This window comes from Strix uralensis, chromosome 16 (assembly GCF_047716275.1).
Source record: "Strix uralensis isolate ZFMK-TIS-50842 chromosome 16, bStrUra1, whole genome shotgun sequence".
NCBI classification, from domain to species: domain Eukaryota; kingdom Metazoa; phylum Chordata; class Aves; order Strigiformes; family Strigidae; genus Strix; species Strix uralensis.
This window is the reverse complement of record NC_133987.1, coordinates 20,606,615-20,628,018: the sequence shown is the minus strand read 5'-3', so window position 1 is coordinate 20,628,018 and position 21,404 is coordinate 20,606,615. Positions and strand designations below refer to the sequence as shown.

The following is a 21,404-nucleotide window of genomic DNA, read 5'->3' as shown; positions in this document are numbered from 1 at the left end:
TGGGGGGGATGTCACACACAACAGGGACCATGTGGCCAGAGCAGATTTTTCGCTTATCAAATCAAGGAGCAGCTGGATTAGAGGATTAGAAACCAAATTAATTACTAATGACTTCCCCGGGCTGCCGGCAGTTCCCACAGGAGTCTGGCAGTGGCGGTGGGTGTCCCTGGCACCGGGTGGGCAGTGAGTGACCGTTAGGCAGGACGAGGGTGCGGAGCTGGCCGGGGGGAACCTGGCCCCCACGGGCAGCCGGCAGGGCCGGGGGGGCCCCATGGCACAGGCTGGAGCATTTCCACAGGCGCATCTGAGACGTGGCCCCCAGTCTGGGGGGAGTTGGAGCTGGCGGGGGGGGTCACTGTGGCTGGACCCTCCTCCGGCCCTGGGATCAGCCTGTGCTGCCTCAGTTTCCCCGCGGGATCCTGCCCCTGGGGCAGCGCGTGGCCGGGGGTGTCTGTGTGTGTGTGTCCCCCCGCACCCCGCGTCGCTGGACCCGCCGAGCTGCCGCAGGGCTGGAGAGGGAGCAGGAGGGGCCGAGTGCCAGGTTTGCTGGCGCAGTTAATTGACTCGGTAAACAAGCACTCGTAAACAGCGGTTCCTGTCCCCATTAGCCAGGACAACTGGGCTGGTTTCCATCTGCTTCCTGACCTGGATATTAAATTGCAGCAGATAATGAAAATATGTCAATGGGAAGAAAGTTTTCTTCTGCCTGCCAGAGCCTTGTGCTCAAGGGTGCAAGTGCCGGGCAGAGGGACAGAAGGACGGAGGGACGGAAGGACGTGGTGGGGAATGGCGAGCGGGGCTGGCTGCGCGTGCCGTCCCTCTGCCAGGCCCCATGTCCCCACGTTCTGGCCCCCGCCATGCTGCGGCCGGGGGACACTCATGGGGGCCAGCACTGCCCGGGGGGGCCTCTCTGCAGCGGCTGCGGGCTCGGGGGGTGTCAGTCCCCCAAAGGCCTGGAAAGACTTTTTAAACCAGATCAGTCTCTGCCTCTCCCTGTCTCTGGGTGGAGGTGGGGTTGTATTTTTAACATCAGAGCTCGCCAGGGAGCTCCCCAAGGACACGAAACCTCCCGGGGTCCCCAGGGAGGGGAAGGCACAGCTGCCCCTCACCGCAGCCTCCCGGCACCGTTGCGCCCAGGGCCAGGCCCATCCCGTGGGATGGGGGACATGCAGCGTGGGGACAGCACGGCACCGACGGCCCTGTGTGAGGCCGAGCGGCCACCGCCACCTGCTCCATCGTCCCCGTGGCCCCGCCAGTGGCCCAGCGAGTGCGGCCGTGCCCGAGCGCCACGGGAGCACCCCGGCTCGTTACACTGGGCTAATTGGTTTAAAAGAGATTGCTGGGTCACTAATTACGGAGCCTATTGAACAGCACATCCCAGCTTAGGGATACAATTAAAAGTTCACCCTAATTAATCAGGGGTAATTAACAGACCTTGCATTTCTGTGAGATTAATTAATCAAGGAATCCAGAGCAAATCAATGCGGGCAGGAGGGAAGCAGGGGAGGGAGCAAGCAGGTGTCGTGGGGCTGACGTGCTGCCTGACCCACTTTTCTGGGCTGAGAGCGGAGCTGGGGTCCCCACGCCGGCTCCCGCGGCCCCCGGGGCTGGGCCACCCCCCAACCTCGCTCTGCCCCCCCCTCGGCACAGGGGTCTGTGTGGCTGCAGCGACACGGGGCCTGGCTCCTGCCGCGGGTCCAGCCGGTGACAGCACCGCAGCAGTGCTGCCGGCACCATGGGGTCCGGCCCGTGGGGTTCAGCCCCCCAAAACCTTCATCTCTGCTCTGCCCGCTCCTCAGCCACACACTGTGCCCGGGGGCCGTGGGGCCGGTGGCTGGAGCACGGCAGCATCCCTGGCGGAGTCTGCTGCAGCCGTGCCAATCGTTACCGGTGGTTTGGCTGCAGGCGCTTTCTCTCCAGCTCCCCAAGGAGACGCGCATTGAGATAATCCAGACAAAATGATGGATGTATGTCGGTGTCTTGTGTATGGATCTGGCTCGGCGTTTGTAATATTTTGTTGCTAAGGAAGCCCTCGTTTGTGGTGTGATAGAGGACCCCGTGCCAAATCACGGAAATGGATGTGCTTGTAGTGGGAAACTTAATCACCAGAGGGGAAATGCCCACCTCGTTTTTCTCATGAAAGAGGAATGCAGCGCTTTGATTTTTGGCTCCAGTATAAACAGGGTGTGATTAAATATTGTTTCCCCTCTCCTTCTTGTCATTAATCAGGATATAGCTGTGAGCGCTGGGTGTGATGTGGGGACACTTGCTTTGATTCCTCAAGTTCTTAAATGGTTTTGTTCTCTTTTCAATCCCATTAAAAATAGAAGGCAGGGTGTTTCAAAGTGCTGGAGAGTGCTTCTGATCTGAAGGTTGCGTGTTCACTGGGAAACGCGTCTTCTGCAGCCAGCGGCTGCACCAGCGGGAAGAGCCCCGGCTCCTGCAGCCCTGCCCCGCCGTGGCACCGCGGGCTGGCGGCCTCATGGCACCGGCGTGAACCGGGGCTGGGCCCCGCGCTCCATCCCTGGGCAGCTGGGCCACCACCAGCCCCCTGACTCCTTGTAGCACATCTGCCACCTCCTGCGCAGCCAGAGGACGCTGCAATGTCACCGGCAGCTGGTTTAGGCTGTTCCCAACAGCCGGAGAGGGGTGTTGATGCCAGGGGTTGTGCAGGGAGGAGAGCACAGGCAGCGCCAGCCCAGTCCCAGCTCAGCTCATCGCACAGGGCAGGATGGGTCCAGCCCCGCAGCCCCTCCTGCTCCCCTGGGCTGGCAGTGCCCTGCAGCTCCGCGCTGCTGCATCTCTGCCCCTGCCTGCAGCTCGCCAAGACAGGGAACACTTCGCTTGTGAGCTCCCACCCATGAGCTTCACTCACTTGCAGATTGGACTCCCGTGGAAATGCACCAGAAACTGCTCTCAAATAAGTTAATTTTAGTGCAAAGCTGCCACAGAAGCTTCTGGTGTCCTGCCTGGCATAAACTCTTGTGTCTGGTACAGCCGCACTCCCCTCCCCGGGCTGCCAGCAGCAGGTCCCTACCGAGCAGCCCCACGGAGAGACCCTGGGGGTGCAGGTCTCCTCTGGGCCCCCCCACCCCAGGTGAGGAGCATCCAGGTGAGGAGCATCCAGATGAGGAGCATCCAGGTGATTAGTCAGGACCTTTAAATTGGTGGCAGATGAGGCTTTAAAAGGCTCCAGCAGTGCAGGGTTGGGGTTGGTGTTGTTTGGGCCCCCTCAAACTCCCCTGGGCTGGCACAGAGCTTGGGGGAGGCTCAGGTGGGTACCCTGTGCTGGGGGGGGGGGGTCCCAGGGCCCCCCCTGCACCCCCCAGCATTGGAGCCACTGGACTGCTTGCCTGGAGGGGTCAGAAGAGGAGGGAGCTGCTCACAGATGCCCAGCAGAACCCAGGAGATGGTGCAGGTGGGTTGGTGCTGGTGTTGGGGTGATTGCAGGGACACCCCCACCCTGGGCTGGGGGGCTGCTGAGCCCTCTGCCAGCACCAGTCCCCCCTTTGGTCTGTTGTGGGTGTTTAGCCAGCCCATGGCTTCTATCATGGGGAGTGACACCTCCTGGCACGCAGAGAGGGTCTCCCCAGTGCAGTGAGGAAGAAGAGAACAGGCCTTCCTGCACCCAGCGATGCTGCCAGAGGACATGGCAGTGATGGGAGTGAGTGTGAATTACCCTGTTCTCTCCCTTCAGTGTGAATGGGGCAGCTTGCTGCTTATTTTCTGCCTTAAAGTTTACATAAGGAGAGGATGGGGTTATAAAGCTACAGAAGAGCTGGGCTGAACATGAGGTGACACTGAAAACAAGCTTTAAAAAAAAATTACCAGCTTGTGTTTGAGTACAGATTCCTCATTTGCAGTTAAATATAATTGTGAAGGTCTGGGAGCCAAAGAGATATTTCTAGTTATTGGAGAACTAGCTGCTGCCCCTGTGATCCCCAAGGAATGATAATGAGATTTAACCTAAGCAGACGCTGTGGAGAGCTTCGTGCGTGGTGGTGTAATGATGAGGAGCAGAGGATGGTGACAGGGTCCCCGGCTGCTGCAGCGTGTAGATGATCTCTGCCGGCTGCATCACGTTCTGCACCGTGCGGCTCGAACAGCGGCTCCGCGGCACGAGATGCTGCTGGGGGCTGCCCAGAGCCCCCCGACACCAGGAGGGTGCCCCTGGCCCCTTCGAGGGGAGGAAGGATGCTCGGGGTGGAGAGAGGGAGGATCCAGCTGCCCTCGAGGGCCAGGACGTGCAGAGCCTGGGGGTCATGCTTGCTCTGCCTGCTCCCAGGGTCGTTCCCCTTCCCTCCTTGGGGCCTTCGTGCACCTCCAGCGCAGCCAGGAGGTGCCCAGCCCTGTGGGCAGGATTCGGCCCGTGGCCCTGTGGCAGCTGCTGCCTCTGCCCAGTCAGTCGTGGCTGGGGATGGAGGATCAACCTGACTTGGCATTCCCCTCTGCCACTGCAGCACCGGACCCCATCCCGGCAGGAGCAGCCATTGCCTCCAGCACGGTGGGTGGCAGGGCTGGGGCAGGAGCTCGGGGGTGCTGGTGCACCCCTGCCCACCGCCAGTTACGGTCTTTGCAGCGTCAGTGACAGATATGTAAGGATTAAATTGCAGTAATCTCTGTAATCTACTCAGGGAGATTAAAACCTCCCCCCGCCCCCACACTTTATCCCTTTCATTCCAGGACTCCGCTAGCAGTGATTACAGCCGGGGGAAGCCATTTAGCTTTTAAGCGCCACTCCATCCTGCTTAAAAATGCATTTCAGAATCAAATGAGTTTGTGCAGCATGGCCAGGGCTGGCTGCTCCGGCTGGGCAAGAGGCTCAGAATTAGGACCAAAGTAGCTTGAGTCAGAGTCAAAATTAAATTTATTGTTTCTGGCCTTATTCAGAATACAGTGCTTTTCCAACTGATTAACGAGGCTTAATGGGAGTTTCAGACTCAATTCAAGGCAGCTCGGAACGTCTCTGCTTCCACCCTGATGTCTGATGGGCACTTTTGGCCTCCGCTGCCCTCGAGACCCCCCACACTTCAGAGCTGGGAGCCCTGCCAGCCGGCGCCGAGCAGGGTGATGTGAGCCGAGGGGCTGCGGGAGCTGGGATCAGCCTTGGGAAGCCGCTCTGGGGTCGGGGCAGCTGAGATGCCATTAGCTGATGGGACTCAGTATTGCCTCTGTCCCCTGCCCCACCCAGCCTGGGGCTCTCGCCGGGGCCAGGATGGTGCGAGGGCTGTGCCAAAGAGGGGGGAGGCAGAACGACCTGAGTGCTGACTGACAGCCACTGCGGTGATGCCAGAGCCTTTGGCGTTGGCTGGAGCGGGAGGGAACAGTCCCAGCGTGTGGGACTGGCCAGGTCCCGCTGGCGTGTGCCCCACCACGGTGCCTGCAGTGTCCCGGGGATGTGCCACAGGTCTCCGAGCACCATCAGCCCTGACCGCCGTCCTCGCACCCTCCCAGCCCCCCACTGCTGCCCACGGATCTGGCTCGGCTGCACCCCTTGCTCCTCTGATTCCCAGCTACAAAACACTGAAATGTCCTTTTTCCAGCTCCAAGTCTCCAGTCAGGACAGGGAGAAGGGGTTGATGCCTGAGCAGCAGGCCCCGTGGTGGAGGCTTTACGCCAGTGTTCAAGGGCACTGCCAGGGCCGTGGGGCTCAGCCCAGCTGCCCTGCGGCACCACAGAGACGCCCCCGCCCCGCCAGGTACACATACCGCTCAGCCTTCAGCTCCCAGCACCAAGGAAGGTGGCAGCTTGTCAGCCCAGAACCCAAAGGTTGTTAATGACATACATATTAGACACAGAAAACTGGATTAACAGTGACACTTTGGCCCTGAGGGCTTTTTTCTGACTCTGGAAATAGATTTTAACCTTGATCTCTTCTGCCTACAACCTGAAGACATCAAGGGCAGAATACCACCTTTAATCTTATTTGCTATTTCCAGTATGCATTTATTGCTCCCCTTTTTTCCTATAGGTTTCATGTGCTCCTAGCACAGACTTTCTTTGTGTATTTCTGTAAAAATCTTCTGATCCCTACATTTCTGCAGCCGTTCTCTCTTTGCCTGCCTGTGCTTGGGATGAGCCCTTGGACTGGGTCCCCCCTGGTGAATCCACTGAGCCGGGAGCCCCTCGGCAGTGGTGCTCACCTGCTGTCGGTCCGTGGCCCAGGGTCATCAGTGCCGGGGGCGGGGGGGGGGGCGCAAAGCAAAAGGGCTGAGGGATGAGGACAAACTCCAAATACCTTCCACAGTGTTTGTGTCACAAGTGCTGTCCAGGCTCGGCCCCCGTGGTCCCGTGAGCTGGGCGCTGCTCGGGCAGGGTGGGAAGGGAGGAGCAAGAGGGGCTTCCTGGGGGCATTCAGACAAAGTGTCTGGGGGCAAACCAGCACCCAGGACCGTGGGGTGAGCTGCGACCGGCCTGTGAGGGGCCCTCAGGGATAATGCTGGGCCGGGCAGTGGGGGCTTGAGCTGCTTTGATAAATCCCACCCCAGCAGGGAGATCGGAGACCTTGGGAGCGATGGAGGAGGACAGATGGGAAAGATCAACTTGGGAAGAGAGCCAGGAACCCCGGAGAGGTGAGGGGAGAGGGGGGCACCCGTGGGACCCCGAGAAGGGGCTAACGGCTGTGGAGAAAAGACAGAGAAAGGTGTAAGGCTGGCAGCAAAACGCAGCAGTGCCAGCTCGGTTCAGGAACAGGTGAAGGGGGGGCAGAGGGGGGGCAGAACCTTCTGCAGCACTCACAGCCATTCCTCCAGCCCCTGTGCTGCCGAGAGGGGCACCTCGGCAGCGGTTCAGAGGGCTCCTTCCTCCCACGATGCCGGGGCAGCTCTGGCAGCTGCACGGGGCCTGGCTTCCCCAGCGGGGGGGGGATCCCACTGGGGCCCGCTCCTGGGGCTCCTGTTAGCGCAGGTGACGGGGCTGGGAACATGCTGAGAGCGCCTGAAAGCTGTTGTTTATGTGGAGTGGGGGGTAAACAGCAAACATGTCATGGGAAAGACGTGCCCTGCAAAGATACAAAGACTGAAAGGAAAATTGTCAGCTTCACAAAACATTTCTCCCTTGCAAGCAGAGAAACCTGGAGGTGTCTAGGCATCCACACCCGCTTTATTTATCCAGACGCCTCTAATGTTCATGCTTAAGCAATGTGTTTGCTGCCGAGGCTGGATCACCACATGGAGGCAATAAAACGGCTAAAAATGGAAAACCCAACTTTTCCACAGATTTGGCAGTTTGTCACGGAGCGGAACCGAGCGATGGACACCTCCCGCCGCTGGCAGGGGAGCCCGCCAAGGCCCAGCCCCACGGCTGCCCCCGCTCCCCTGCTCCTGCCCGGGCAGGGCAGTGTCCCTGGTCGAGGGGCTGGAGCCCCGCGGGCTCTGTCAGGGCCACTGGCCACTCGGCTGGGCTGGAGACCGCACGGCCTGGGTGAAGGCCCAGCCTGGCTCTGCCTCCCTGCCTTGACCCCCCCTGCGCCCGGCCTGGCCCTGCAGAAGCTGCTGGCGCCCAGGGCAACAAACACGGCACCGAATGTCCCAAGTGTGAAACCCCCGCGGGTCGCCTCGGCGGGGCAGGGTGCTGAGCTGGGCTCTGCGAGGACTCAGCTCCCGTCCTCTGCTTGAGCTCTCCTCAGCCAGCAGACTCTTTCTTCCTTAACAAACTGTGTTTAAACTCCCAGGGAGGTGCGATCCCACCATGCCAGTGCAGGGCAAAGGGGCTGCTGGTGACAGCGCTGCTTTCCAGCGGGTTTTCCATCTTTCTTCACACCGGCCCCACGTTCCTGGGTGCTGCACGAGAGGACACCTCACCCCCCGGGAGTGGCTGCCAGGGAACTCACAGCATCCTGGCTTGCGCTGGGCTGGCGCTTCTGCCTGTCTCTCTCTATCACCATCCTCCTTCCCAAGTAACAAGACAAGTAGTTTTCTGCAGCTGAACAAGCTCTCAGAGCTGAGGACGCGGGGACAGCGACTGTTAACGTCTGAGTGGTGCTGCACGCCCGGCAGCCCTTCGGCTTCAGCGTGAGCAGCCGAGCAGAAGCCGGGGCTGGCGGGGAAGGAAGCCGGGGGACGGAGCAGCAATCCGTGCCCTGCCACAGCCCCTGCTTTTCCTTCTCGTTTTCCCGGGCCAGGCTGCTTGTAGGGCGTCACGAACCCCCGGGTGAGGCCGTGCGTCCCCAGCCTGGCACAGAGGCTGAATTCTCGCATCACCTCCGAGCCCTCCCTCCGCGCTCCCCGGCGGCACCGCACGGCCGCTGGCCGCTGTCCCTGCCCTTGCTGGGGACGAGGAACCGCTGCTGCCCTGCGGGGCGGTCCCCCCCACCCCAAGCCCCCCCCGCAGGATGCCGGTGCGGCGCTGAGCGGCCCCGGCCCGGGGGAAGGTGCAGCCCTGCGGACTGCCCGGGCTCGGTGCCTCGTTGCCCGGCCCCGGTCCCGGCGGGGGCAGCCGCGGGGGGCCCCTTCCCCGGCTCCGCACCGCCGAGGGCTTGCTGCCGGTGCGGGGCTGCCCGGGGGACCGCCCGGGATGCTCGCACCGGGGCCGGGCAGCGCCGGGCTCCGCGGGGGAGCGGCCCCCCCCCCGGTCCCGGTCCGGAGGGCTCTGGGCGGCGGGAGCCCCCGGCCCGGCCCGGGGGAGGCTGCGGCCGCCGAGCGATCGCGGGGGCTCCGGGAGGAGCTGACGTCAGGCGGCCCCTTAAATAGCAGCGCAGCCGCCTCTGCCCCGGCACTTCCCGCGGAGGCGGGAGCCGGAGCCGCCGCCGTCCGAGCGCCGCGCCCGCCGGGGATGGGAGCCGCGGCGGCGGCGGGGGGGGCGCGGCGGGCGCGCAGGGGCCGGGGCGGCGGGCGCAGCCCCCCGGGGCGGCCCCGGGGCCACCGGCTCGCCCCGCCGAGCCGCGCCGGGCCGGGCCGGGCCATGCCCGGCGGCGCGGCCCCATGGAGCCATGGCGCATAGGGCGCTGAGCGGGCGGGCTCCGGCTCCGTCCCGGCGGCTGGCGCGGGGCGTCCTCGTCCTCTTCACGCTGTCGCTCTCTTGCTCCTACCTCTGCTACAGCCTCCTCTGCTGCTGCGGCGGCGGCCCCCCCGCGCCCCGCGCCCGCTGCGCGCCCCCCCGCCCCGCCGCCGCCGCCAAGAAACTTCTGCAGAAGTCGCGGCCGTGCGGGCGGCCGCCCCCCGCCCAGCCCCCGGGCCGCCCCCCGGAGCCGGAGCCCCCCCCGCCGCCGGCCGGCAGCCCCCCCGGGCCGGCCCGCCCGGGCGCCAAGCGCCTGCCGCAGGCCATCGTGGTGGGCGTCAAGAAGGGGGGGACCCGCGCCGTGCTGGAGTTCATCCGGGTGCACCCCGACGTGCGCGCCCTGGGCACCGAACCCCACTTCTTCGACAGGAACTACGACCGCGGGCTGGAGTGGTACAGGTAAGGGAACCCCCCCGCCTCCCCACGGCGGGACATCCACGGGCCGCCCCCCCCCCCCCCCCCTCTCCCCGCCCCTCCCGGCGCCTTCGGGGCGGCCGCGGGTCTCGGGTCCCCTCGTGTCCGCGGCGGGTTCCGCCACGTCCCGCGGAGCCGGCGGACAGTCCTTGTGCCGTGGCACAGTCGCGCTCGGGGAGTGCTTCCTCCTCCTCCTCCTCCTCTTCCTCCTCCTCCGCGTCCCGCAGTGCGGAGCGGGGCCCGGGCAGGGCAGCTGTGCCCCCGCCGTGCCCGGCTCCGTGTGTTCCCCCGCAACGGCCACGGAACGGCGGGAGCCGCCCAGCCCTGCCGGGAGCGGGTCTGGTTTCCCATCCCACCTGAGGAAACACCCGCCTGCGTGGAGGGGCCTCCAAAACACGAGGGATGAGGGGCCCACCGGCCGGCGACCCTCCCCGCAGCCCCGCCCCGAGCGCCGCTGCACCCCCCGCCATCGGGTTTATCTGGGAGAGGGACAGTCCCCGTCCCTCACCATCGTGTCTCCGAACTCACATTGGGTCTGGCCGAGAGCTCCAGGAACCTCCCGAGAACCAGCAGGAGATGGTGGGATTTTAATTTCAGCGAAGGCTTTTGTGAGGAGCTTGGGGGGGCTCGTGGAGAGGCAGCAAGTGCCCGTGTGAGCGGGTCACGGCATCCATGGGCTCGTCTCTGGCCCGTGGCCCCGCGCTCAGTGCCGCTCGCCACCGTGTCCGAGCCAGCGCAGGGGTGGCTGGGCTGCTCCCGGGCAGGGCATCGGCCTCAGGAGGCAGAGGAGGGCTCGGCCTGGCCATGGCTGCCTGTGAGCTTGCCCAGGGGAGAGGAGCCCCGCGGTGCGTGGCAGGAGGCAGCCGCAGGGCCACATGCCTCCCTTGCTCCACCTTGGCAGCAGGATGTCCCGTGTTCAGAGCCAGGCAGCGCTCGCTGGCTGCCATGCGGGTCCGGAGGCACCGTGACACCCGGTCCCGGTGTGTCACCGTGCTGGGCTGGTGTAAGTCCCACCCGTGCCGGTTTGGGACCGTGAGTGGGTCCGAGCTGCGCTGCGCAGCAGGTGCTGTGGCCTGGCGAGGCGTTTGGCTCCTTTTGCAGCGGTGCTGGCGGCGGGTGCCGGGAGAGCCCGGGCAGGCGCGGGTGGAGCTCACCGAAGCTGTTTCGCCCTCCCAAGGCTGTCCTGCCTCCCGCCCCGCTCCTCCCGCCCTTCAAGAGCAGCTGCGGCCGTGTCCTTCGCCTGCTCTCACTCCTTGGTGGGTCTGTGTCATTCCCCCCCCCGGCCTCAGTCGCTGTCCCCCATCCTGCACCACCCAACCGCCAAGAGCCAGGAGCAGCGCAGCCATACAGGCGCGTGTGGACAGGGGCAGCGGGGGCTTCGCTGAAGGGCATCGGCGCGGCGGGACGGGTGATGGAGCGGGACACGGCTCCTGGCTGAGCCCCTCGCCCAGAGGGGAGCTGTGCGTGCTCAGCGCCTGGCTGGGAAGCCCAACTCCCCCCACCCCTAGTCCTGAGCTGGGGTCCCCCCCCCGCAGTCCTTGGCTCTCGTGCTCCCCACACGCGGTCGGTGCGGGCGATCCAGGGCTGCCCACACCTCGGCGTCGAGGGGCTGCGGCAGCGAGCGGCCGACCTGTTGTGGCTCAGCCTGGATCCTCCCTGGGAAGGGGCTTGCCCGCGTGCAGGGGGGACGCGGCCCATGACAGCAAGTGGCCGTGGTGACCAGCAGCTGCCGAGCGAAGTGGGGGAGCGATGGGGCACGGCCGGGCGAGCAGTGTGCTGCCCTGGGCCTGGCTCTGTGTCGGGATCGATGGAGAGATCACACTGGAGCAGCGGAGCCTCCAAATTAGTTCAGCTAAAACAATTAAATGACACTTCCCTGGTTTTATCGCTTTTTTCTTCTTTTTTTTTTAACCTCGCAAATGTGCCAAAACTTAAGCACAGAGGCTGCTAATGTATAAAACGTGGAATTGATTTTCCTCCTTGCAAGTGGAGCAATTAAATGCAGAGCAGGTCTAACCCGCAGCGCGATGAGCTCCTGTCGCTCTGCCAAGAGGCCGGGGCGCGGGAGAGCTGGGTGGTGCCGACGGCCACGTCCTGGGGAAGGGCAGAGCCCACACCGGGGGCTGTGAGGGGCTGCCGGGCCGGGACCCCGCGGCGGGGGGGCTGCTCCTGGCCTGGTCGGCGGCTGTGCCCAGCCAGGGAGAGGTGATGCTCTCGTGCTTGGGGGGTCTCTGCGAGTAGCCCGAGCACAGACCCATTGGAAAGGCAAAGGCAAAGGCTTTCCCTGTCGGGATCAGAGCCTCGGCCTGCAGGAGCCCCTGGCTCCATCCTTCCCACCTCCTGCCCCAGTGGGAGCCGAGCAGAGGGACCAAGTCTTCGATGCAGCTGAGAGCGTCCTCAAAGCTGAGCCCCTGCGACGCTTCGGAAACATCGGTGCTGGAAACATCGGAGCCTGTTTTCCCACATTCTCCCGGCCCCGGCGCTGCTCTGAGGTGGCAGCAGTGGCAGAACCAGCGGGAGGGGACATCTCCTGATCCACCTGTCCTTCCCGGCTCCAAATGTCGTGCTTGCTCACAGCTGCTGCTTTGACGGTGCCTCCTGCCTCGGCTCCTGCCGTGGCCCCGGGCAGACTCGGCTGGCTCCGCTCTGGGGTCGACACGCTGGGCAGAGCCCGGCCCCTCTGCCCGGCCCCTGCGCCGGACCTCTGCCCGGGAGCTGCCTGCTCACCAGACCCAAAACGCCTGTGCCGTCTCCAGTTCCCATCAGCCTCTCTAATCCACCTCATTAGCTACAGATACACTACAGGAAAGGTATTTTTAGCAAGATCTGTTTTAAGAGAACTGAAACCAAACAGCCAGCTACTGGGGAATATCGATTCATTACCAATCCTGGACTAAATGTTCAATATAGAGCTTTTTCCTGCTGCAGGTAGCGTCTGCCAATAACCTTCAATATTTTCCAGAACACAGGGAAGACAGTGCCGTTTAATTTGCAGTTAACTTGGAGCAGTGACTCTAATTACAGCATCTCAGGGTGCAGTTTTCCTCCCTGGGATTCCTAAGTGACCCTGTCAGACGCTCCAGCATTATTTTCACAGAGAGGGGCTTTTCCTCGCTGGCCGGCTGCAGGCTGAGCCCGGCTCCTGCCCAACAAGTTCCATCTGGCTCCCACACGGATCCACCAGCCTGAGTCCTGCCCCAGGGACGGTGCTTGGGCCGAGCCCCAGTGTCCCCACGTGCTGGTGCGACAGGTCCCTGGGGCCACCTGTGCTGCCCCTGGTTTCGGGGAGCTCCTGGGGCTGGGGCAGCGCCGGGGGAGCCGACCCCGCCGGGCGGGAGCATCGCTGCGCCGTCGCCCCGTCCCTCCACCCGCGGGAGGGAGAGGAGGGAGCCTGCGAACCCGCTCCCGCACTCCACCTCGCTAATTGCTCTCTGCTAATGGCCGGGTTGGCTCTCACACAAATGGGAGCCCATTAGGCTTTGCCCAACAACACGGACTGTTTTGTGGGCTTGACTGACAGTGCATTTTGCTAAAGTTAATTAGTAAGAAGAGAGGAAGGCAGCAAGCTTCAAGGATGCTTTGAAATTTCCTTGACTTCAGAGAGTGCCCTGGCTCTGAGGAATGGGTATGAAACCTCCAGTGGAGATGTTTGTGTGGGGCTGTTCCCTGGTCACTGCCTTGCCTCCGTCTGCCTGTGGGCAGTGGTCCTGCCCTGCCCTCCTCCGGGCGGGCCCGGGTGCTGTAGAGACCCTCGCTCAGGCCCTGGAGGGCTTCCTTCTGTGGGAGAAGGGCCGGGAGGTGAATCCACGCAGGGTGCCAAGCCTTCAATATTAATGATGTGTGTTCCTGCTCTGTCTTCCGTGACCTTGTTTGTAAATGCTGCAGTTTGCTCTAACCTTCCCTTCGGTAGTGTGAAATCCAGCCTGTAACCCAGCGTGGCCTTGGGCACGGATGCTTCACGAAGCTGTCGAGCGAAGGACATGGGTCCCTGGTGACCTTGGGTGTCTGTTGAGGTGCTGTCTGTGGGATTTGTGTGCTCGGGGGCTCCCGGGCACACAGCCCCCGGCACCCGGCCTCTGCGGCTGGGGACGGGTGTCTGCGGCCCTGGGTCCTCCGTGTCCCGGGTGCTTCCCCGGCAGCGGGTGCGTTGGACGTGGTGGAGTCACCCACATGCGACGTGGGGTCTGTGGGACCTGCCGCTGGGTCGGTGTGGTTTGTTCTTGGTGCCGCCGCGTTGCCCTTTGCCCACTCCTGAGCTCTGAAGAATCACCAAGTGGGCAACGTATCTCTGGCACCAGCTTTTAATTAGGGAATCGCTGCAGCAGCTGGGGCACATTAGGTGATTTTTTAAAATGAATATTAATTTTTGAAGTTTTACCTGTGGAAGGAGTTGCCTTGGAAATGGTAGATGCGGGGGCTCCAGCCTTCCGTGGGCTCACACTGGGCTGGGACTGCTTGTCCCAACCCCACAGTAGCCTGGGCTCCGTGGGCACCACGCTGGCAAGGCCTCGCCACCCGCTGCTTCCTGGCCACGCTCCCCTCGGCGCTGGCCTTGGGCTTTGTCAGACCCTCAGTCAGGGCTGGACGGTTATTTAGGAAGGTGGGAGTTACACAGCAGCGCGTGGGCATGAAGGGCGGCGGCAGCGTGCCCTTTGGAAAAGATTTTGTTGACTTAAAGGACACTGCAAATCTCTGGAGCGTTTAAATGATTAAAAATGAATCAGCAACAAAGTTAATTACTGTGTTCACACTGCTTTTATGCATTGAAATGTCCCTCATTAGCTGTCTGTGAGCACTGGTGTAAATTCTTTGAACATAAACATTTATTAAAAGCAGTCGCTCCATCATTAAATCCGAGGCGGTGGCAGTGGGGCCGTGGGGCTGGGCCAGGGCTGCCTGGGCCACGGTCCCTCGGGTTGGCATTTCCCTGCCATGGACGTGGTGCACCTCGATCGACGTGGGCTGGGAGGAGGCTGCGAGTCCGTCTGGCTCAGCGTGGGGGGGACCCTGCGCCCGGGGCCGGCCCTCGCTGGGATCTTCCCTGCAGAGCACCCACCGTGCGGCTCTCGGCCGGGCTGTCCCCGTGCCCCAGACTCAGCCGGGAAGAGCTTTTCATCTTCCTCACACATTGGTTTCTCGCATGCTTGACCCAGTTTTGCTTAAACCTCCATGTAGCTTTGCTTGAGCTTTCAGCTACTGATGCTGCCGCGGTCCTGCTGAGCCCAGGGGAGAGCCAGTGGTGGCTGTCAGCTGCCTGCAACGGCACGGTGTGGCACGGCATGGGATGGCACGGCACGGCACAGCCCCCTCGGCAGCGAGCAGGGCAGTGCCGACTCCCGGGCAGCAGCTGGGCTCGCTCCGCCGTTGCCGGTGGGGTTGTGGCGGTGCCGTCCCCAGCTCCGGGAGAGGGGGCGAGGGGAGGGGACCTGCCATCGGGTCAGGGTGGCACAGTCCCATGGGCCCACCCCGCTGCCAGCCTGCGCTCTTGGAAGATTTCCCGTGCTCGTCCCCAAGATATTGGTGACCCTCGCCGCTGCCCTGCGAGCCCCAGCCCCTCCAGCCCTGCCGGGAGCGGGTGCTCGCTTGTGCTGGGGGGTTCTGACCCCCAGCCTGGTGCCTCACCTTGCCCTGGCTGTGCCCAGGATGCAGCCCTGAGCCTGCAGCAGCAGCTGGAAGAGGGAGAGCGCACAACCCTCGTCATGAGAGCCAGCACTCGGGGTTTTTTGCCAAATTAAACAGTTTGCTTTTATGCCGATGAGTGGATGGAGCCCAGGATTACACACACGTCAGTCTGTAGCCACCGAGGAGAGCCCGGGATGCACCCGCCACGTCCTCGCGTGCAGCGAACTGCTCAGGCAAATATTTACCCAGGAGCTGCCCCGCTCTCCCCCGCACCCTGCGAGCTGGATGGAGGGACCGGCCGGTGCCATTATGGGATTCTCGGCTGGGCGCTCTCCCCACGCACGCTTATCTGCAATATCTCAATCGCCTGATGAATTTTTGTACAAATTCCTCCCTTGGAGAGTGTTTCACGCATGTTCAACATCAAAGCAGCGCAGCCAGCAAGGGAGCACATGTTTCTTTAATGTGGGAGTGTTGTAGGGGCTGCAGGGTGCCCAAAGGCAGATTATAAGAAAATTAATAATTCAGGTGGAGGAAAGGTGCTGGTGAGACGTTGACTCCTTCGGGGCGAGGCGCTGCCTTCGCACGGGGCCGCGCTCGCTGCTGCAGCCGCCCCACAGCCGTGGGGGCTGTCCCGGGGCCGTGCCAGCCACTGGATGTACCCGACGTGCCCCCCCCCGCAGTAACGTGAGCCGACATAACCTCTGATTCTGCAGGTTGGACGGGAGCGTTAGTGCCCGATTCAAATGGCACTAAAAGGGCTTTAAGAATTGAGTAACTGTAATGAAAATAATCTCTAATTCCAGAGGAGTGAATGCCGTCTCTCCAGACAGAGTAATGCGCCGAGCGGGGGATGTGGCTGGCGCTGGGGATGCCCCTCACTCCCCCCAGTACGCCCAGTAGGTCCTGCTCTGTGGGGGCCCAGCCCCGGGGGGTTGTTTGCAGGGCATTGTTGCACGCGTGCCCGCAGCCCCTGACTGATGGGCTGTCCCGGGGGAACCTGTGACACCCCTGATGATTAAACGCCTCTTGGTTGGTCAGAGCGTCGCCCTCCCTGGCGAGAGCAATGGGAACAGGTGAAGTGAAAAGCCTGCGGCTGCTGAACGGCGCCTGCGGATGGGAGCAGGCAGCGGAGCGGGCAGTGGAGCGGGCAGCGAAACAGGCAGCGGAGCCGGCAGCAGCTCTTGCCCAGGCAGGGAGCTCTCTCCGAGCTTTTCTCTGTGAGGGAGGTGGGTGCAGGGCAGGGACAGGCTGCTCCTGCTCTCCAGCCCGTGGCCTTGCTGCGGGGCTGGGGTGGAGTTTGCTCCGCTACGTCCCTGATGATTTCTGTGCCGAGCTGCCCTGGTATTCACTCAGCATCAGCGTTTTTGACCTCCAATTCTGCCGCATCGCAGATTCCCATCACCAGGATTTGGTGCGGGGGGCTCGTGCCGGGCGGAGAGAGCCTCGGTATTTCTTCATGCTGTCAGGGAGCCGGAGGGGTTGGAGGGGAGGGCTGGGCCAAGGGCAGCAGCCTTGTGCTGCCCTCCCGGCCACCAAAGCCACCCCCCACCCCTCCAGCAGCAGAGGTGACCCCCCAGCTCTGCCGTCGCGGAGGCACCCACTATCGAGCAGGGTCGTGGGGGCAGCCATGCCATCCCCCTCCCCGTGTCCCTGTCCCTGGAGCAGGGGGCGGCTCTGCTGATCTTCGGCACCCGGGGGCTGAGCAGCAGGTTTGGCGTCTCCTCTCCATACCCTGTGAGTGCTCCAGCCGTCCCTCCCTGCTGGCATCGCCGGTACGTCACCATCACTGTCACTGTCCCTGTCACCGTGCTGGCGGCAGCTCTGGCACCGCCTGGCAGCGCCTCGCCCAGCGTGTGCCGGGAGCCGGGGCCGAGCCCGCCTGGGAGCTTTGCCGAGGTTGCAGGCGCCCGGGACGGGTCCCTGCGCCGGGAGCGGCTCCTGCCCGAGCCCTGGCCACAGGCCACCGTGAGCAGGCCACCGAGAGCCTCCCCACCTAAACGTGCAAGCCTTGGGCCTGAAACTCTGTGACATGCTATTTGTATGCAAATAACTCCGTGAATGCAGAAGTCCAAAAAAATCATTTTAAAGTCAACTGTAATTAAGTTTGCAATGCATTTCCCCGCTCTTGCAGCCCTGGGGATCCCGCCGTTAGCGTAGAGATGAATGCCTGGATGACATTTTTCCCCCTTGCATGGTTTCACTGGTGATTTATTTATCTATTCAGGTTGTGTTTTGTTGTCTCAGCAGTCTCTGTTGTTCAGGAGCAGCAAACACTGGGAGTCCATATAAAAAAACCCAACTCTTGTCTCATTTCAGTAATTTACTATGCAGAGATTTTGTGTTTTTCATAATGGATTAGAACCTGTAATTTTGTTTTTGAATACATGGACCTAATAGCTCACGTAATGAAAGTCTAACAAGCCTGAAGATGAGCCATTAATGAAACAGCAGTTTTATGATTCTTCACCAATATATTGTAATAGTGAATCACTTATAAAGCTGTCCCGTGCTGATTTATGATGAAACTTGTTTGTGATGCGGAGATACAGCCGTGGTGCCTGCCACTAAATTAGCATTTCCTGACAGTCATTAAACAATGGGAATCGTAATCTGGATTTATGGGGTTTGAAGCGGCGCAGTGGGAAAGGCCAATTAAGCCACATCGGTGCTCAGGTACCTCTGTAAAACAGCCCTGCTAATTTATGCTAACTAATTAGTTTGTTCTCTTCCAAATGAGGAAACCGGTCGAGAGCGCATGAGGGTGCCTGGGCTGGCCGCCGCGCTGCCCCGCTCCTGGCCCCACGCGCAGCCCCCGGCCCCTCGCCCACGGGGCAACGGGGCGGCAGCTCTGGGGCCGCACGGGGACCCCGGCCCCGTGCCAGCGCCCAGGGGAGCGCGGTGGCCTCAGCCCTCATCCCCAGCAGCTCCGCAGCAGCCTGGCACAGGCCTCAGGGCTCGTCTCAGTCTCTCTCTCCGCAGGTCTCTTCCAGCTGCTCGTCTGGTCCCCCCGGGACCACGGTCTCCTCTTGTCCCCACGTCACCTTCACGGGGAGTGTCCCAGCTCCAGTGGGGACCCACCGCTGGGCCCCCGGAAAGGTGCAGCGGGAGGTGACCGGCTCAGGGACACCCCTCCTGCTCCTGGGGTCCCCATGGCCAGGCTGCCTGTGAGCTCCCTGCAGCCAGCGTGCTGCTCCGTGCCAGGCACCTGTGTGTGCCCTGCATTAAATATACGGGCTCGGTTTTAAAAAAAATTCACTGTTCCTCATAAAACTGCCCCCCAGCAGCGCCTGCCTGCGCCTCTCAGCCTGTTCAGCCGCTTGCTGAACAGCCCAAAGACCCCAAACCAGCCGCTTTGTGAACGCAAGACACCAACTTGTGCTGCCCGGTGGGAAAAGAGGCGGATGTGTCTGAGCCATGAACTGCCGGGAGGTGCAGCAGTGGGGCACTGGCCTTGTCCTGCTGCTGGTGCTCCCTGCCTGCTCCCTGCCCTCTCCCTGCCCGCTCCAGCCAGGGGACCCTGTGGCGCCATGAATCTGGCTGCAATGGATTTAATAGTTGACTCTGGTAATACAAGACCAATTTATAAATCTTTCCATCCCATTAGTTTTTATTTGATTTGGATGTTCACATGTCAAAGTAAATGATTTAATTAGTGCTAAGCTGGGCTGCAGGGACGCCACGTTTCCCAGTCTGGTGCTCCCTCCCTGGCCTGGCAGCCCGGCTCCCCATGCCAGAAACAGCTGGGTGCCCGCAGGACCTGTCTCAGAGCCTTGGGCAGGCCCTGGCCGGGCAGGTGATACACTCATGGGCACGAGCCCCGTGTCCCCGGGCAGCCCCTTGCTCCCGGCTCGCACCAGTGGAGCAACACAGTGCCCCGGGGTCTCATCCATCCCTCCCCACAGCTTTCCGTGGCGCTGGTGTCACACAGCCACCGTGCTCCTGCATCCCAGCCCCGCACAAGGGTTGTAGGAACGGGGAAGGAAAGGCTGAGCACGGCATGCGGGGTGATGCGTCCGTGCCAGGACCCGCTCCCCTTCCCGCTGCAGCTCCGGCCCTTTCCTTGCATCAGTAATGAATTCACTGCTGATGGGGACGGAGCAGCCCCGGGGTCCCCAGCAGCCTGGCCACGACCTTGCCCTCTGTTCTGCCTGGCTCTGGTCTCCCTCAGGAGTGTCTCTGCTTGCTGCTGTGTGTGCGGGGCAGACGGTGCCCCCATCCTCGGCGTGGGGGGGCCCCTGGGGCTGGTGTGGACCCGGGAGATAACCATGGCCAGGGGCCTTTGGCAGCACTGCAGGAGGGAGCTGTGCAGGAGCTTCTCCTGCCTTCTCCTGCTGGGAGGGGACACCCCCCCAGCCCCATGCTGCAGACACCACCTCCCGGTGCCCAGCCCAGCTCCTTCCTCACCATCACCTTCTGCTTTGCTTGCAGGAGCCTGATGCCACGAACGCTCGACAGCCAGATCACAGTGGAGAAGACCCCCAGCTACTTCGTCACCAAGGAGGCACCACGGCGGATCTTCAACATGTCCCGGGACACGAAGCTGATCGTGGTGGTGAGGAACCCAGTCACCCGGGCCATCTCAGACTACACGCAGACGCTCTCCAAGAAGCCAGACATCCCCACCTTCGAGGGGCTGTCCTTCCGCAACCGCAGCCTGGGGCTGGTGGACACCTCCTGGAATGCCATCCGCATCGGGATGTACGCCGTGCACCTGGAGAGCTGGCTCCAGTACTTCCCCCTCTCCCAGATCCACTTTGTCAGCGGGGAGAAGCTGATCACGGACCCAGCCGGGGAGATGGGCAAAGTCCAGGACTTCCTGGGCATCAAACGGGTTATCACAGACAAGCACTTCTACTTCAACAAGACAAAAGGCTTTCCTTGCCTGAAGAAGTCGGAGAGCAGCGGCTTGCCTCGCTGCCTGGGCAAGTCCAAAGGCAGGACTCATGTGCAGATAGACCCCGAGGTGATCGAGCAGCTTCGGGACTTTTATAGACCTTATAATATCAAATTCTATGAAACAGTCGGGCAGGACTTCAGGTGGGAATAAGCATCCAGGAGCAGAGCTGCGGTGATGCGAGGCTGCAGGCTTCCATGAGGGGGGCCCAGGGGGGCTGGAGCTAGGACCCCGGCCAGAATCCATGAGCAGAGGCAGGTGAGGGGCTTCCCCAGCCCTCGGGAGGCTGGGATGCTCCTGGGCAAGCCGGGATGGGGGAAGACCCAGAGTCCTGCCCTCGCAGGGTGAGCGCCCACCAGGCGCAGCCCGTCCCGGCAGGTCACGGCACCGTGGTTTGCTCCGTGGGGTCCCATTTGCTTTTACCACCATGTGGTCCCTGGGGCCACGGGGATGGCCCCGTCCTGCAGCCTATGCGTGGGCTGCTCCAAAGCACGTCCCTCCTCCGTGTCCCAAAGCGAAGGGGCCCCCTGGCCGTGGGGCTGTCCCCGTGGGGCCGCATCCCGCCGCGGTGCTGGGCAGGCAGAGCTCTGGCCGCTCCACTTTGCCTTTTGTCACTTACGCGCAGTGTGTAACCATGAGGACAGTGAGATGTATCTGCTTGAAAAAAGAAGTCTATGAAAAATGTTGTACCAATATTTTGTCCTGTGAATAAAGCACAGAATCCTGCTGTTACGGGTACTTCAGTGGCACTAGCGTCCTTGTTCAGCATGTGATCCCTTTGTGTAAATAAAGGCGGCTACCACCGGTCCCTCTGCATCGGCTTTTCTTAGGGCGAGGCTGGGCAGCCCCGTGTGGCACCGCTGCCCGTGCGCCACTGCCAGGGCCGTGCCGAGCCCTACTGTGGCCGTGGGGCAGCCGAGGCGGCGGGCACAGGGCTGGGCAGGACAGCAGGACCTGTGGCACAGCCCTGCGCGGGAGTTACGGCCGCCTCCTGCCAGGCGCGGGGCGGACGCTGCCGGGATTTATGGTCGAACTGAACAGGCTGTTTGACCGGAGCCGCCGTTACACTGAAATACCAAGTGCCGCACGCTTCGCCAGGTGCCCCCCGGCCTGCGCACACCTCCCCTTGCATCAGCCACCCTTGTCCTTTGATTTACCTCCTGGAGGAGCTGCGCCGTGGGCAGGCTCTGCAGGCAGGGACAGGCAGGTGCCCCCCCAGCCCTGTTGCAGCTGCACGAAGCCGAGCGGCAGCCGCAGTGCCCACAGACGGGTATTGGGGCCGTGCCTCGGCACACGCGTGTCCCAGGCAGCGTGATCAGCCGTGCCCCCTCGCTGAGCCCCAGCCCTGGTCCCTGTGGGTCCCTGGTCCCCACCCTCGGCTATCCAGACATCACAGTGCTGCCATCTCAGGCTGGATCAGCCCCCGCTGCAAGCACCCCCCTGCTCCCCACACCCCTCAGAGCCCACCCCGGGG

The 21,404-nt window shown here is 62.6% G+C and overlaps 1 protein-coding gene across 1 annotated transcript; it reads left to right on the top strand.

Moving 5' to 3' along the window:
- Positions 1-8,929: 8,929 nt before the first annotated feature.
- HS3ST2 (heparan sulfate-glucosamine 3-sulfotransferase 2) lies at positions 8,930-20,737 on the top strand. The gene is made up of 2 exons (XM_074886383.1): positions 8,930-9,396; positions 19,465-20,737. The coding sequence occupies exons 1-2, from the start codon at positions 8,930-8,932 to the stop codon at positions 20,081-20,083; spliced, it is 1,086 nt and encodes a 361-aa protein (XP_074742484.1). The 3' UTR covers positions 20,084-20,737.
- The last annotated feature ends 667 nt before the right edge of the window (positions 20,738-21,404 follow it).

Excerpts from the sequence above, each read along its gene's own strand:
- HS3ST2 (XM_074886383.1), top strand. The coding sequence starts at position 8,930 with ATGGCGCATAGGGCGCTGAGCGGGCGGGCTCCGGCTCCGTCCCGGCGG. Across the intron at positions 9,397-19,464 it reads CGCGGGCTGGAGTGGTACAG|GAGCCTGATGCCACGAACGC; the intron begins GTAAGGGAACCC and ends CTTTGCTTGCAG.